We start from the raw sequence: 17,037 nt of genomic DNA, 5'->3' as shown, positions 1-17,037 counted from the left end.
TTGTGCCTCGAGGGTATATGAAATCAATAGACAATAGGTGCAGAAGTAGACCATTTGGCCCTTTGAGCCTGCACCGCCATTCTGAGATCATGGCTGATCACCTACAATCAATACCTGGTTCCTGCCTTGTCCCCATATCCCTTGATTCCCCTATCCATAAGATACCTATCTAGCTCCTTCCTGAAAGCATCCAGAGAATTGGCCTCCACTACCTTCCGAGGCAGTGCATTCCACACCCCCACAACTCTCTGAGAGAAGAAGTTTTTCCTTAACTCTGTCCTAAATGACCTACCCCTTATTCTCAAACCATGTCCTCTGGTACTGGACTCTCCCAGCATCTGGAACATATTTCCTGCCTCTATCTTGTCCAATCCCTTAATAATCTTGTATGTTGCAATCAGATCCCCTCTAAATCTCCTTAATTCCAGCGTGTACAAGCCCAGTCTCTCTAACCTCTCTGTGTAAGACAGTCCAGACATCCCAGGAATTAACCTCGTGAATCTACGCTGCACTTCCTCTACGGTCAGGATGACCTTCCTTAATCCTGGAGACCAAAACTGTACACAATACTCCAGGTGTGGTCTCACCAGGGCCCTGTACAAATGCAAGAGGATTTCCTTGCTCTTGTACTCAATTCCCTTTGTAATAAAGGCCAACATTCCATTAGCCTTCTTCACTGCCTGCTGCACTTGCTCATTCACCTTCAGTGACTGATGAACAAGGACTCCTAGATCTCTGTATTTCTCCCTTACCTAACTCTACACCGTTCAGATAATAATCTGCCTTCCTGTTCTTACTCCCAAAGTGGATAACCTCACACTTATTCACATTAAACGTCATCTGCCAAGTATCTGTGCACTCACCCAGCCTATCCAAGTCACCCTGAATTCTCCTAACATCCTCATCACATGTCACACTGCTACCCAGCTTAGTATCATCAGCAAATTTGCTGATGTTATTCTCAATGCCTTCATCTAAATTGTTGACGTAAAATCATGTGAAAGTCACAGGGCTGACCATCCTTCTGTCTTCCAGGAAGGAAAAGAAGGTGGGACTACATCTTGCCCAAGGGTGACCTGCAGGCTAGCGGAGGGAAGGAGCACCTCACACCTCCTTTGGTAGAGACACATCTCCAGCCCGCCACCCCATGTGAGATATTATAGTCAAAAGGGTGGGTTTTGCAGAAATGCTTAAAGGAAAGAACAAGAGGCTAAGGGAACAAATTCAGAGCTTTAAGTGAAGAAAAGGAAAAATAGATCTAAATCTTCTTAGAGTGTCTACAATATCTCAAACTTTTTCAAGTTGAAACAGAACTAAAATGTTGACTTCTGTTCAAAATCTGCAGAAAATATGAACCAGAGGTTTGAAAAATAAAGCCACTGAAAATACTCAGGACAGGCAATATTGGTGGAGGGAGGAAGAAGGTACTTTTCATTAGAGTTAGTGAAAATGTAATGAGTGGTAGAGAGATCAAAAGGAAAGTTCTATGATGCAATGATCAGATGAATATAAAAGCCAGAAAATCTGCAGATGCTGGAACACACAAAACACTGGAGGAGCTCAGCAAGTCGGGCCGCATCTATGTAGAGGAATAAACAGTGTTTCGGGCAGAGACCCTTCATCATGACTCAGCCTGTATATTCAAGAATATAAAGACAGTACTTCAAGATAAATGGCAATTTTTTTTGTATATGCATTTTGTTGTCTTTTGCACATTGGTTCTTTGTTCAGTACTGCCGCAATAAACAAATCTCATGATAATGATGAATCTGATTCTGATATAGATACTGTCGATAGATATATACTTTATTGATCCCAAAGGAAATTACATTGTCTCTATTGTGGACTGAGAATGGGAAGGGAGTGGGAAGCACCAGAGAGACATTCTGTAATGATCAATGAACCAATTGTTTGGAATCAAATGGCCTTGCCTGGTGTCTCAGGACTGGGTGTGTCTGCACCTGACCCAGCACTCCTCCTCATCCACCTACACCCCTCCATTATCCTAGCCAAATAAATAAATAATATTAAAAAATATATATATATATTACACACACATGCATATATACACCTTTGACTTTAGCATAGTGCTGTATATACACCAAATGAAACAACATTCCACCTAAAACAAAATAATACCATAAACAAATTAATAAAATATAATTTAAAATGAACATAGTGCACAGCACTGGTAATCAGCAAAATAATACCATAAACAAATTAATAAAATATAATTTAAAATGAACATAGTGCACAGCACTGGTAATCAGCAAACAGCTCACTGGTGATGAGACCTCGGTGGTGGCAGGGTATTCATTAGTCTCACAGCCTGAGGGAAGAAGCTCTTACGCAGTCTTACAGTCCTACTCCTGAAGCTCCTGTACCACCACCTTGATGGTAGTGGATGATTCTGCACTTGCTTCTTGAAAGAGATTGTGGGATGGGTGGTAGGGATCCTCAACAATGCTCCCAATAAATTGGGGGTAGGAGGAGATACTGGTTTTTATTATCCTTTTTAGGGTTTTGTCATCATACCTTGCAGTTTCTGTACCACACAATGATGGTGCTCCTGCAGAAAGTTGTTAGAATGGGGCCGGGGAGCCTTGTACACCTTAATTTCTTCACATGGATGGGAATTTACCATCTTTTTGTGTAGTTTTTCATTGATTCTGTTGAGTTTCTTTGTATTTACTGTGAATGCCCAAGAGAAAATGAAACTCAAGGTTGTATATGGTGACGTATATGTACTTTGATAATAAATTTATTTTGAACTGCTGATAGTTTAAAAGAATATTAGAAGGTGGTCTAAAAGAAGTATACAAATGAATTTAGAAAGTAAAAATTGTCTTCACTAAAAGATGAGATATAGTTTCTCAAACTTCATTGGAAGATTGTAGAAAGTGCATGTTGTGTCTAAGCTTGAGCTCTACCCCAAGGGTAGAGATGAGGAAGAATTTCTTTGACACAGATTACTGAGTAATTTAATTTAAATTATTTAAAGCAGAGGATATTTAAGTGGATATTTAAAGCAGAGTCTGATAGATTCTTCATTAGTCAGGGCGTCAATGTTCCGGGGGTGGGGGTGGGGAGGTAGGAGAATGGGGCTGAGCGGGAAAATAAATCAACCATGATTGAGAGGTGGAGCTGACTCAGTGGGCTGAATATCCTACTTCTGTCCTTATGTTTTATGATTATGGTTTTAATCCAGTACACAGTTTGAAAGGATGTGTAGCAAATACCAGAGAATGGCTGAACTGCCTATCCTGTGGCTTTGGAAGATTGGGAAAGGATTTTTAATAAGAATCTGTATTGTACACCATGTTTCTTTCCAAAGTTGTGTTGTCTTTGCTGAGCCGCATTGACTAATAAATGGTGCTAACTTCTTAAAATTTCAGGCTGCTTAAAGAGGTAGAAGCTGCAAAGAATCTTTCCAAAGAAGAAGAATGTGTAACAGAAGAAGGACCCACTGTAGTTCAACATGCAGTTGTGAGTTTTGCCTTAACTATCCAGTTATTCATTCATTCATTATGTGCCATGTTGTATGATGTGGACGATCCTGGTCTTTCCACGACCTTGGCAAATTTTTCTACAGAGGTGGTTTGCCATTGCCTTCTGGGCAGTGTCTTTACAAGATGGGTGACCCCAGCCATTATCAATACTCTTCAGAGATTGTCGGCCTGACGTCAGTGGTTGCATAACCAGGCCTTGTGATATGCACCAGCTGCTCATACAACCACCCATCACCTGCTCTCACAGCTTCATGTCACCCTGATCGTTTGGGGGGGCCGGGGGGAAGTAAGTGCTACACCTTACCCAAGGTTGACCTGCAGGCTAGTGGAGGGAAGGAGCACCTTACACCTCCTTTGGTAGAGACGCATGAGGAATGGTGGAAAATGGAACATGTTCTCACTCAGTGCAAGATGGAATACTGTGGACACACAATCCAGGAAAGATCGCAAATACAAAGAAAAATAAAGAATAGATTTACTTGCCATATGTACAGTAAAATCTGGTTGACAGGGTGGAGTCCTGCTGCCCTTGTCTCTACACCAGGATGGTGAGGAAGGGATGGGGTAGAGGCTCCTTCAGGAGTGCAAATTCACCTTCTCAACAGGCAGCTTCTACAACAAAAGGCTGCTCTTTCATACCCTTAATGATTTTTAAATTACTTTTGTACATTTTACTCTTATTTAATTTGGAGATACAGCGTGGTAACAATTTTTAATAAAACTCTCCCTTTTCATTCATGTAACACCAGAGCTGATGGATTTCTTCATTCAATAACTATTATTTTGTTCTTGAGTATCAAACAGAACCATTTTGACTTGAATTGGGTTTTTGCTTTCGTTCATTCATGGCATGTGTACTTGAGAAAGGGCCTTTGAGATTTTACCCAATGAGTATGCTAAAATTCCTCACTAACCAACATCAACAGGAAAACAAGTGTGAACCCCCCCCCCCCCCCCCCATCTTCTGTCCTTTAGGGTTTCCGGAGGAAACAGAAGATGATGTTTCGGCAGCTGAAGACATGTGCTTTGTTGTTGGATCTGGTGAAAAGAAGTGATGCCAATGGGATTAAAGAAATTGACCAACAGCAGGATATCCGTGAGTTTAGGGACGCAATTATGTTTGAGGAGATTCGGGGGTTGGGGTTGAAGGGGCAAGAAAACCTGTCTGTTGTGCTGTCCACTTTTGAACAAAAACTGTGGGGTTTTATTTATTTAATTGAGAGATGATGAAAGATTTGGGACTTGCCTCAGCTGCAAGATACTGTAAGTTATCACATGAGTAGGTTAGAACTTTATACACTGGAGCGTAGGAAAGTGAATGGAGATACAAAATTTTGAAGGGTATAGATAGGAAAAATACAAGCAGGCTTTTTCCATTGAAGTTAGGTGGGACTACAACAAAGGGTGAAAGGTGAAAAGTTTAAGGAGAACATCTTCACTCAGAGGGTGGTGAGAGTGTGGAATGAGCTGCTATCAGAAGTGAGCTCAATTTCAACATTTAAGAGAAGTTTGGATAGGTACATCCATGAGAGGAGTATAGAGGGCTACGGTTCAGACAGGACAAGGCAGAATAATAATTGGTCACGGACTAGATAGGCCGAAGGTCTGTTTCTGTGCTGTAACAGTGGATGATGTGAGGCTTACTTTGTCCCAAGGTACATTGGACCCATTAATGAAGTGACTTAATTTCCTCAGAACTGAAAGTCAATGAAATGAGGCAGAAGTGGAAGAGCTTGAAATCAGAATGTCGAGTGCAAGAAGAGGAGCTTCAGAACATGTCCACCATCCTAGAGAAATTCCAAGCTCTCGAGGCAAAAGAGCAAGCTTTGAAGGATGCTATCCAGTTATATGAAGCAAAGGTAAATGGATGCTGATTTAACTTGAACTGTTGTGTTCACTTTGTTGCCTCCATGTCGGCACGGTAGTGTAGTGGTTAGCACAACACTTTACAGTACAGATGACCTGGGCTCAATTTCTGCCACTGCGTGTAGGAGTTTGTATGTTCTCCCTGTGACTGCATGGTTTTCCTCTGCTTCCCCCCCAGCAATCCAAAGACATTCTGACTGGTAGGTCATTGTAAATGGTCCTGTGATCAGGCTAGGATTAAATCGGGGGCTTGCTGGGCGGCACAGTTCAAAGGGCCTACATAACTTGTACCTTGTAGATGAAGTGATAAATTTAAAAAAAATGTTCAATCCTGTTTGTGAGACTGGGACATAAAATTTAGCCTGAAGTTCTTGGCGCAGCACTAAGAGCGTCTTATAAGACCAGAAGACATAAGAGCAGAATTAGGCCTGTTGAGTCTGTTCTGCCATTCCATCATGGCTGAATTATTTTCTCTCTTGACCCAATTCTCCTGAATCAGCTTTGATGTCCTCACTAGCCCAGATCTATCAATGTCCACTTTAAATATACTCGGCCTCCACAGCTGTCTGTGGCAATGAATTCCACAGATTCACCACCCTCTGGGAAAAGAAATTGCTCCTCATCTCTGTTCTAAAGGGCCTGAGGCTGTGCCCTTTGATCCTAGACTCCGTCACTGTAGGAAACATCGTCCCCACATCCACTTTGTCTAGGTTTTTCAATATTCAAAGCAACATACACAAAATGCTAGAGTAACTCATCAGGTCAGTCAGCATCTGTGGAAATAAATAACCAATTGATGTCCTGGTCAAGACCCTCCTTCAGGACTGGAAAGGAAGGGGGAAGATGCCAGAATAAAAAGGTGAGGGGAAGGTGATAGGTGAAGCCACAGGAAAGCATCTAAGTAGGTTTCAAAGAAATCTCTCTCATTCTCAAAATTCTACTAAGTATAGCCCTTGAGCCCTCAACTGCTCCCCATTCCTGGGATCATTCCCATAAACCGCCTCTGGACCTGCTCCATTACCAGCCCATCCTTTCTTAGATATGGAGCCCAAGTTTGATCTAAATGCCTTTTAAAGCCTCAACATTACTTCCTCATTTTTATAGTCTAGTCCTCTGGAAGTGAATGCTAACAGTGCACTTGCCTTCCTTACTCAATCTGCAAGTTAACCTTTAAGGAATTCCTGCATGTGGACTCTCGAGTCCCTTTTCTCCCGTTTCTGAATGTACTCCCCATTTAGAAAATATTCTTTTTTTTGTAATTTATTTTTTTATTGAACATCATCATCAAACAAACATTTCCTTAAGATGTGTTTCAGATATTGTACGTAAGTATCATATAATCATATATGTCACAAATCTGCACAAAGTATTTATCTGAGGTATACACTTATAGAAAAGAGTGGAGGGAAAAAACAAGCAAAAGGGAAGAAGTATGTACAAGTAGGGAGTGATTTTTTTTTTACAACAGATTCATTGATTTGTGAGAATAAAGTCAGGCCTATGAGGCATTATTTAGTTAAACCATTTTTCCCAGTATGAATCAAATTGGTCCAAATTGGATAAAATTCTCTTATGTTTGATTGGATTTAATAGCCCATTGACATTAAAAGAAATTAATTTTACCTTGTCCTTAGCCATCTGTATTTATCTGTCAATGTACCATTGAAATTAGAATAAAAGTTAATCGATCTACTCCCTGAACAAATACGAACCAAGAAATGCAGATAATAACAAAAATAGCAACAAACGTGTGATTCCAAGGCTGAGGTCTCTAGTAGATGTGTCTAGCTGTGGGGGATAACCCCTCCTACTTGTGAGTTGAGGGCCCCCAATGCAGTATTCATAAAAGTCAGTGAACAAATCCATTGCATAGAAAAGATTTCCCTATGTACTCCTATATATATATATATTCTCATTTTGGTGGGGAAAAGGAGTAAGTGAGCGAATACAGAATAACAACTAAGTAATATAAAATCCACATTATAATAAGTATTTCTCGAGATAGGTATATCACCGTGTACTTTTGCTTTCATTTAGCTTCTCAACATTTTTAAAGCTAGCTAAACTTTATGGCTCTTCTGAAGGGGGTGAGGACTGTCTTTGGGAAACTCCCGGTCTCTTCCTGATATATTTCTCTCGGCCTCCTCCCGTCTCCTGCCTTCTCAATACTCGCACTATTTCCCAAGCGGGGCGGGACAGTTCCTCAGTCAGGCTTTCCCTCATTTTGGTGACATTGATGGGTAAACCTCTAGCCTTCATGTCTGTAGTCTCCTCTTCCACCGTCTGGTACAACCGCGTCCCGTTGTCCTAAAACACTCGAAGTTTAGCAGGGTACGGAGTTTGAAATCTAATCTCACTTTGCTTTAGTACTCGCTTTACTTCAGAGTATTCTTTGTGTTTCTGCAGGACCATGGGGGGGGGGGTGGGGTGGTAATCTTGTAATTTATCCTCTAAAAACACTCTCTTCTTATCCCAGGCCCTTTGTAGAATCTCCGCCTTGGTGATGTACCGAAAGAATTTAATTATTATTGAGCGTGGCTTTCTATCCTGGGTAGGTTTCGGAACCAGTCCTCTCGATTTCCAGTTCCATAACCGAGGGAAGATCCAGCACGTCCCGCAGTAGCTTTTCGACAAACTCCATCATAGACGAGCCCTCTGCTCCTTCGGGAACGTTGTAGACTCTGATATTTTTCCGCTGTGATCTTCCCTCCAGGTCAAGCAGTTTACCTTCTTGGTGATGTAATATTTTTATTGTCTTACTCAGCATCCGTTCCACGTTTTGAACGCGATCTTCCACCTTCTCAGTGTGAGTCTCTGCCACCGCTATTTTTTGATTGACGCTGGTGAACTCTGCCTTAATATCCTGGAGCTGCTGCTTTATATCTTTCTGGACCTCCATTATTTCTTTCAGGATTTCAAAAATATTCGCCGCTTCGCCTGAATGAGGCCCAGCAGCCGCCTCACTAGCACACGGTCGGGTAGGGGAGCCGCTCGCTGCACTCCTCTCGGACGCAGGCTCCGCAGTGTCACTTTTTTTATTTCCGTTCCTTTTCCCCATTCTTGCCCCTCTTTTCAGTTCAAATATTTTTCAAAAAATATTATACTTGATGAAATAACGGGGCTTAATACGCGTTTTTCCGGAGGAGCTAGTGACTTAAGCTGCCATTCTCGACAATGATGTCACCGGAACCTAGAAAATATTCTACACCTCAATTCCTCATACCAAAGTTCATGACCATATACCTAACTGCACTTTATTCAACCTGCCACTTCTTTGCCCATTGTAATCTGTCCAAGTCTATCTGCTTTCTCAACACTACCTTCTCCCGTACCTATCTTTGTATCGTCTGCAAACTTATTATCAGAGAGAAAGCTGAGAGGTGCTCTGCTGTCAGAGATGCCATCTTTCTGATGAAGCATTAAGTACCCCACGTTGCTGCTTATGTGAGAGTATTATTACAACATACCACACTTGGAGTATTGTGTTCAGCTCTGGTTGTCTCATTATTGCAAGGATGTGGAAGCTTTAGAGAGGGTGCAGAGATGTATCAGGATACTGCCTTGCTTGGACAACATGTCTTATTGGTTGAGCGAGCTGGGGCTTTTCCCTTTGGAGTGAAGGAGGTTGAGAGTTGTACAAGATAGCCATAGATCTACTGGACAGCCAGAGGCTTTTTCCCTGGATGGAATTGCCTGATACAAGGAGAAATAATTTTAAGAGAATTGAAGAAAAGTATAGGGCAGATGTCAGGTTTTTTTTAAACGCAGAGTGGTGGGTGTGTGGAATGTGCTGCCCAGGGTAATTGTAGGGGCAGGTACGTTATGGACATTTAAGAGACTCTTAGGCACATAGATGCAAACATGGAGGACTGTGGGAGGGAAGGGCCTGAGTGTGCTGCAGCGTTCTCTGTATGAGATGCCTAATGCCCTATTTATCTCCCAACCACCTTCAGTTTAAACATGAAACCTGCTTAATAATGTGTTTGTTATGGGAATTTGCTGCCATCTGTTTTTGCATTACAAGAGTTGCTGCATCTTAAACAGCATCTTGTTAACTCTAAACCGTTTTGACATGTCCTTTGATCTTAAAAAACGTAATGTAAATGTTGTCTTCCCTTCCTGAAGTTCTTCAGAAATAATAAATTTAGTGACTGTATGTGCTATGTACTGTATACATTGTGTTTTGCATACATGGGTGTGGTTGAATGACAATTGAACTTGAAAAACTGTTAATGCATTTTCATTATCTCTCTTTAAACAGAAAAAACAGCTCGAAGAGGTTGCTCACCAAAAGAGGTTACAGCTTCAGAAGGTAAGTCTGCAGAGGTTTACAACAGTCTGTCAGGTTCCCTGGTGTGAACTGTTGGCTTATTGCAATAATGCATCAGCTTTGGTGTTTGTTTTGTCTTGAGCTGTTCCACAATTGGCAAGTTTACTTAATTAAGTTCCTAAATCAAAGACTGAACCTTAGTCTTGGGTTGTCTGACCATTAATAATAACCCCTAGATCAGGGATTCCCAACCTGGGGTCTACGGACCCCTCTGTTAATGATAGGGGTCCCTGGCATAAAAAAGATTGGGAGTCCCTGATCCAGAAAACTATTGCCATTCCTCTTAACCTCATTCTCTAAGCCATTGTGGAACTTGCCCTAGATCAGTTGTTCCCAACCTTTTTCATCCCATGGACCAACACCATTAGGCAAGGTTTTGGAGCACCTGTGGTAGACTGCACAGCGTTATAGAATCGTAAACCACAGAAACAAGTCCACACCAATTAATCCCATCCCCATTAACTCCCCCTCCATCAGGGATTCCCAACCTGGGCTCCACAGTTAATGGTTGGGAACCCCTGCCCTAGATTCTACCACTGAGCTAATGTTGTATGCTGCAACCTGACCAAAACATCACAGCAAATTCCTAATGCATATACTGTATATGGCATATAAAGATGATGTATAGTAGCCAATTATCCCATCAACCTGCAGCCTTTCAATGTTAAAGTAAATTTATTATTAAAGTACATATATGTCACCATAATACTGCTTTATGATGTGAGAAGAATCTGGAATGCCTTGATGAAACCCACACAGTTATAACACCATAAAACATAAGACCAGAATTAGGCAATTCAGCCCATTGTGTCTGTTCCACCATTCCCATCATGGCAAATTTATTATTCCTCTCAACCCCATTTTACTGCCTTCTTTCCATAACCGTTGGCACCCTTACTAAAGGGACAGAAATGTGGGCAGAGGGGGTGGGGTGGCCCTGTTGGTGAGGAATGAGATTCAGTCCTTTGCAAGGGGGGACATAGGGTCAGGAGAAGTAGAGTCTGTGTGGATAGAACTGAGGAACAGTAAGGGCAAAAGGACCCTAATGGGTGTTGTCTACAGGCCACCAAACAGTAGCACGGATATTAGGTGCAAGTTGAATAGGGAGTTAACATTGGCATGTGGCAAAGGTAATGTCGCAGTAGTTATGGGGGATTTCAACATGCAGGTGAACTGGGAGAATCAGGTTGGTGCTGGACCACAGGATAGGGAGTTTGTAGAGTGCCTACGGGTTGCATTCTTGGAACAGCTTGTACGAGAGCCGACCAGGGACAAGACTATTCTGGATGTAGTGTTATGTAATGAACAGGATTTGATAAGTGATCTCGCAGTAAAGGAGCCATTAGGAAGTAGTGATCATAATATGATAAATTTTTATCTGCAATTTGAGAAGGATAAGGGCAGATCGGAGGTGTCAGTGTTGCAGTTGAACGGGGGAAACTATGGAGCCATGAGGGAGGAGCTGGCCAAAGTTAACTGGACGGATATCCTAGCAGAAAAGACAGTGGAACAGCAATGACAGGTATTCTTGGGAATAATGTACAAGGTGCAAAATCAGTTCATCCCCCAGAGAAGGAAGGATTCAAAGTGGGGAAAGGGGCCACAGTGGTTGACAAAGGAAGTCAGAGATTGCATAGCATTAAAAAAAAGGAAGTATGACAGAGCTAAGGTGAGTGGGAGGACAGATGATTGGGAAGTTTTTAAGGAACAACAGAACTTAACTAAAAAGACAATACAGGGAGAAAAAATGAGGTACGAACGCAAGCTAGCCAGGAATATAAAGGAAGATAGCAAAAGCTTTTTTAGGTATGTGAAGAGAAAGAAGATAGTTAAGAACAATGTTGGGCCCTTGAAGAATGAATTGGGTGAAATTATTATGGGAAACAGAGAAATGGCAGAAGAATTTAATGAGTACTTTAGATCTGTTTTCACTAAGGAAGACACAAGCAATCTCCCAGATGAATGGATGGGCCAAGGACATAGGGTAACAGAGGAAATGAAACAGATTGACATTAGGAAGGAAACGGTGATGAGAAGACTGATGGGGCTGAAGGCTGACAAATCCCCAGGTCCAGATGGTCTGCATCCTAGGGTACTAAAAGAAGGTGGCCCTGGAAATTGCAGATGCATTGGTAATCATTTTCCAATGCTCCTTAGATTCAGGATCAGTTCCTGAGGATTGGAGAATGGCTAATGTTATCCCACTTTTTAAGAAAGGAGGGAGGGAGAAAACAGAGAACTATTGACCTGTCAGCCTGACATCGGTGGTGGGGAAGATGTTAGAGTCCATTATTAAGGATGAAATAGTGGCATATCTAGATTGCAGTGATAGGATTGGGCCGAGCCAGCATGGATTTACCAAGGGTAAATCATGCTTGACTAATCTGTTGGAGTTTTTCGAGGATGTAACCAGGAAGTTAGACAAGGGAGATCCAGTGGATGTAGTGTACCTCAATTTTCAGAAGGCATTTGATAAGGTCCCACATAGGAGATTGGTGGGTAAAATCAAAGCTCAGGGCATCGGGGGGAAGACATTGACATGGATAGAAAACTGGTTGGCAGATAGAAAGCAAAGGGTAGCGGTGAATGGGTGTTTCTTGGAATGGCAGGTGGTGACTAGTGGGGTGCCACAGGGTTCGGTATTGGGACCACAGTTGCTTACAATTTACGTCAACAGTTTAGATGAAGGCATTGAGAATAACATCAGCAAATTTGCTGATGATACTAAGCTGGGTGGCAGTGTGACATGTGATGAGGATGTTAGGAGAATTCAGGGTGACTTGGATAGGCTGGGTGAGTGGGCAGATACTTGGCAGATGATGTTTAATGTGAATAAGTGTGAGGTTATCCACTTTGGGAGTAAGAACAGGAAGGCAGATTATTATCTGAACGGTGTAGAGTTAGGTAAGGGAGAAATACAAAGAGATCTAGGAGTCCTTGTTCATCAGTCACTGAAGGTGAATGAGCAAGTGCAGCAGGCAGTGAAGAGGGCTAATGGAATGTTGGCCTTTATTACAAAGGGAATTGAGTACAAGAGCAAGGAAATCCTCTTGCATTTGTACAGAGCCCTGGTGAGACCACACCTGGAGTATTGTGTACAGTTTTGGTCTCCAGGGTTAAGGAAGGACATCCTGGCTGTAGAGGAAGTGCAGCGTAGATTCATGAGGTTAATTCCTGGGATGTCTGGACTGTCTTACGCAGAGAGGTTAGAGAGTCTGGGCTTGTACACACTGGAACTAAGGAGATTGAGAGGGGATCTGATTGCAACATATAAGATTATTAAGGGATTGGACAAGATAGAGGCAGGAAATATGATCCAGATGCTGGGAGAGTCCAGTACCAGAGGGCATGGTTTGAGAATAAGGGGTAGGTCATTTAGGACAGAGTTAAGGAAAAACTTCTTCTCCCAGAGAGTTGTGGGGGTCTGGAATGCACTGCCTCGGAAGGTAGTGGAGGCCAATTCTCTGGATACTTTCAAGAAGGAGCTAGATAGGTATCTTATGGATAGGGGAATCAAGGGATATGGGGACAAGGCAGGAACCGGGTATTGATAGTAGTTGATCAGCCATGATCTGAAAATGGCGGTGCAGGCTCGAAGGGCCGAATGGTCTACTTCTGCACCTATTGTCTATTGTCTAATGAAGAACCAATCAACCGCTACTTTATGACTTGGCTTGCACAGCCATCTGTGGCAAAGCAATGTACAGACTGGCCACCTGGCTAAAGAAGTTCCTCATCATCCCTGTTCTAATGGGGCACTACTATTCTGAGGCTGTGCCCGCTGGTCCTAGACTCCCCTGCTATGTGAAACATCCTCTCCATGTTCATTATATAAGGCTTTCAACATCCCATAGCTTTCAATGAGATCCCCTCATTCTTCTCAACTCCAGCTTGTACAGGTCCAGAGCTATCAAATGCTCCTCATACGTTAACACTTTCATTCTTGCGAACTTCCTCTGGACCCTCTCCATTGTCAGTGCATCCTTTTTTAAGATGAAGGGCCTAAAAAGAGAATGTGCCAACTCCACACAAGCAGCACTCGAGATATTAATTGATCTTGGGTCTCTGGTGATATCTGCCCCACAGTGTCACATGCAAATGGGGATAAGGTACATAAAAAAAAAAACAGGGAATATACACACAGTGGACACCTTATTAGGGACGACCTGTTCCTAACAAAGTGGCCACTGAGTGTATGTTCATGGTCTTCTGCTGCTGTAGCTCATCCACTTCAAGGTTTGATGTGTTGTGGGTTCAGAGATGCTCTTCTGCACACCACTGTTGTAACGTGTGGTTATTTGAGTTACTGTCACCTTCCTGTCAGCTCGAACCAGTCTGGCCGTTCTCCCCTCTCATTAATGAGGCATTTTTGCCCACAGAACTGCTGCTCACTAGATGTTTTTTTTCACACCATTCTCTGTAAACTCTAGAGACTGTTGTGTGAAAATCCCAGGGGATCAGCAGTTTCTGAGATACTCAAACCACCCCGTCTGGCACCAACAGTCATTCCACGGTCAAAAACACTTCGATCACATTCCTTCCCCCATTCTGATGTTTGGTCTGAGCAACAACTGAACCTCTTGACCATGTCTGTGTGCTTTTGTGCAGTGAGTTGCTTCCATATGATTGGCTGCTTAGATATTTACATTGACGAGCAGTTGTAAGGGTGTACTGAATAAAGTGGCCGCTGAGTGTATATCGAGATCCCAATTGTCTGCTTGCTGTCTAGGAGCAGAAACTGGGATTGACTGAAGAGAAGAGTCTGATTGAGAAAGGCATTGAGGAATGCTCCCTGTCTATAAGCAAGTGCCATGCCTTGATACAACAGGCACAGCAAGCAATCCAGCTGATGGCGAGGAAATGTGGCTTCATTGACAGGTAAGTAACACTGCATCAGATATTAGATGGTTATGGTGGTAGTAATCAACTGTTCAAATATTGGTGGGCTGTAGGTAATTGGATCATTCCCCAACATAGGTTTTATGTCCAATCACACCATGAAGGGATTTCATGCACATCACAGCGACTGATCTTCCAGGAGCATATCTTTCAAGCCAGCATATCAGCCACAGAGGCTTTAGGCCAGTGGTTCCCAAATCTTTTTTATGCCATGGACTCATACTCTTTTCAGCAAGGTTCTGTGGATCCCTCCTTGGGAACCCCTGCTTTAGGCAAAACTGCTTCACAGAGTTCAATATATTTTCTTAACTAAAAAAAATCTTGCCAGATCATAGGAAACACAAGTGACCAAACACGAGATTCTGCAGATGCTGAAAATCCAGAGCAACATATACAAAATGCTGGAGGAACTCAGCAGGACAGGCAGTATCTATGGAAATGAATAAACTGTCAATGTTTTTGTCCTGATGAATGAAGGGTCTCTGCTAGAAACGTCAACTGTTAATTCCTCTCCGTAGATGCCGCCTGACTTGATGAGTTCCTCTGGCATTTTGTGTGTGTTACCAGTGACCAAAACTGTTGCAAGTTTTGATTCCAGGACATACAGCAGAAGCACTGGATTTGCACAGCCCCCAGCATTGTCAAGGGCCCCTCCTATCTGTCCCACAATCTACCATCAGGCAGTATAAGAACAAAGTTTGTTCTGCTCGATAACAGCTTCTTCTCCCAGGGTGTGAGACTTCTAAGCACCCAGCCATACCACCCAGTACACATTATTTATGACAGCATTATATTGATTATATGTTGTATATGCACAATATGTCAACTTGTTCATGTACAGTAATTTGTTTATATTATTATGTTGATATTATTTTATGTGCTGTGTGTGATATATGCACTGTGTTTTGCCCTTGGTCCCTGAGGATTGTTGTTTCATTTAGCTTTATACATGTGTACGGTTGAATAACAATAGACTTGAACTTTTCTCCAGCAGCAGAAGTTGTTATACATTCATTATCTTGGAACCATAAACAGGGGACGTCAGGGTCGTTCATTATGTGCCATGGGCGTCCGTGGTCTTTCCATGACCGTGATTGTTCTTGACAAATTTTTCTACAGAAGTGGCTTTCCATTGCCTTCTGGGGCAGTGTCTTTATATTCATTCAGTACTTCCTCTAGTGTGGTGGCCACAATTGTCTGCAGTAACCTAACTCATTTTACACAACCATACCCCTAACATTACGTGTGGCAGGGTGGAGATATGTCTCTGCCTAAGGAGGTGTAAGGCGCTCCTTCCCTCCACTAGTCTGCAGGTCATCCTTGGGCAAGGTGTAGCACCTGCTTAGCATCCCCCCCCACACCCCCGATCAGGGTCACGTGAACCCATGGGAGCAGGTGGTGGACGGTCGTATGAACAGTCGGTGCAGATCACAAGCCCTGCTATGTGACCACTGAAGCCAGGCACACAATCTCTGAAGAGTATTGGTAATGGCTGGGGTCACCTGTCTTGTAAAGACAGTGATCGCCTACATCACATGACATGACGCATAACAAACGAACAAACCCCGGATGGCTCTGCTCTTGCATTCTACTCCCCGAATAGTAAAGCATCTCGTGTCATTTTAATGCCCTTGTCACCTCAGTAAAATATGACATGAATTCTTAGATCCCTTTGGTACAAAATCATGGAAAGCCAGGGACTCAGCCACCACAGAGGTCTGTGACAACTCACTGCAGGGAACCATTCCGGTGGCTAAGGCTTCCTCTCATCATCTGATCCACTGAGCCTGTGAGGGGAAAAAAAAGAAAAACTGCAGAAACATAAAACAAAAGCCAAGTGATTTTGGAAATCAGCAGGTCAGGCCGCACCTGTTAATATTTCCAATCCGATTAGACCATAAGATATAGGGGCAGAATTAGGCCATTTGGTCCATTGGGTCTGCTCCACCCTTTCATCATGGCTGATCCAATTTTCCTCTCAGTCCCAATCTCCTGCCTTCTCCCCGTATCCCTTCATGCCCTGACCAACCTCTGCCTTAAATGTACATAAATACTTGGCCTCCACGGCTGCTTGTGGCAAAGAATTCCAGATTCACAACTCTGGTGAAATAAATTCCTCCTCATTTCCTTTCTAAAAGGACACCCCTCTATTCTGAGACTGTCCTCTGGTCTTAGACTATCTCTCCAGAGGAAACATCCTCTCCACAGATCAAGGACTTTAATCATTCAATAGGTTTCAATGAGGTCACCTCTCATTCTTCTGAATTCCAATGAATACAGGCCCAGAGCCATCAAACGATCTTTGTAAAACAAGCAATTCATTCTTGGAATCATTTTTGTGAACCTCCTTTGGACCCTCTCCAGATCAACAGATGCTTTCTTAGATAAGGAGTCCAAACTGCTCACAATATTCCAAGTGAGGCCTCACCAGTG

General features: G+C 42.7%; 1 protein-coding gene across 3 annotated transcripts in view; it reads left to right on the top strand.

The window, feature by feature from the left end:
• si:dkey-225f5.4 (uncharacterized) overlaps positions 1-17,037 on the top strand; it is a 40,305-nt gene that overhangs the window by 3,475 nt on the left and 19,793 nt on the right. The window contains exons 1-7 of one of the 3 annotated variants that reach the window (XM_059957749.1): positions 468-1,149; positions 3,396-3,486; positions 4,485-4,605; positions 5,205-5,368; positions 7,852-7,926; positions 9,637-9,687; positions 14,435-14,583. In XM_059957749.1, coding sequence (XP_059813732.1) covers positions 1,148-1,149; positions 3,396-3,486; positions 4,485-4,605; positions 5,205-5,368; positions 7,852-7,926; positions 9,637-9,687; positions 14,435-14,583 — 653 coding nt within the window. In that variant the 5' untranslated portion in view covers positions 468-1,147. Of the gene's footprint in view, positions 1-467; positions 1,150-3,395; positions 3,487-4,484; positions 4,606-5,204; positions 5,369-7,851; positions 7,927-9,636; positions 9,688-14,434; positions 14,584-17,037 lie in introns of those variants that run through there. The other 2 variants (XM_059957748.1, XM_059957750.1) reach the window with 2 other exon arrangements.

The sequence above is a fragment of the Hypanus sabinus genome (assembly GCF_030144855.1).
Source record: "Hypanus sabinus isolate sHypSab1 chromosome X1 unlocalized genomic scaffold, sHypSab1.hap1 SUPER_X1_unloc_11, whole genome shotgun sequence".
NCBI classification, from domain to species: domain Eukaryota; kingdom Metazoa; phylum Chordata; class Chondrichthyes; order Myliobatiformes; family Dasyatidae; genus Hypanus; species Hypanus sabinus.
Note: the sequence above shows the minus strand (reverse complement) of the source record. Positions and strands in the feature narration are given on the sequence as shown.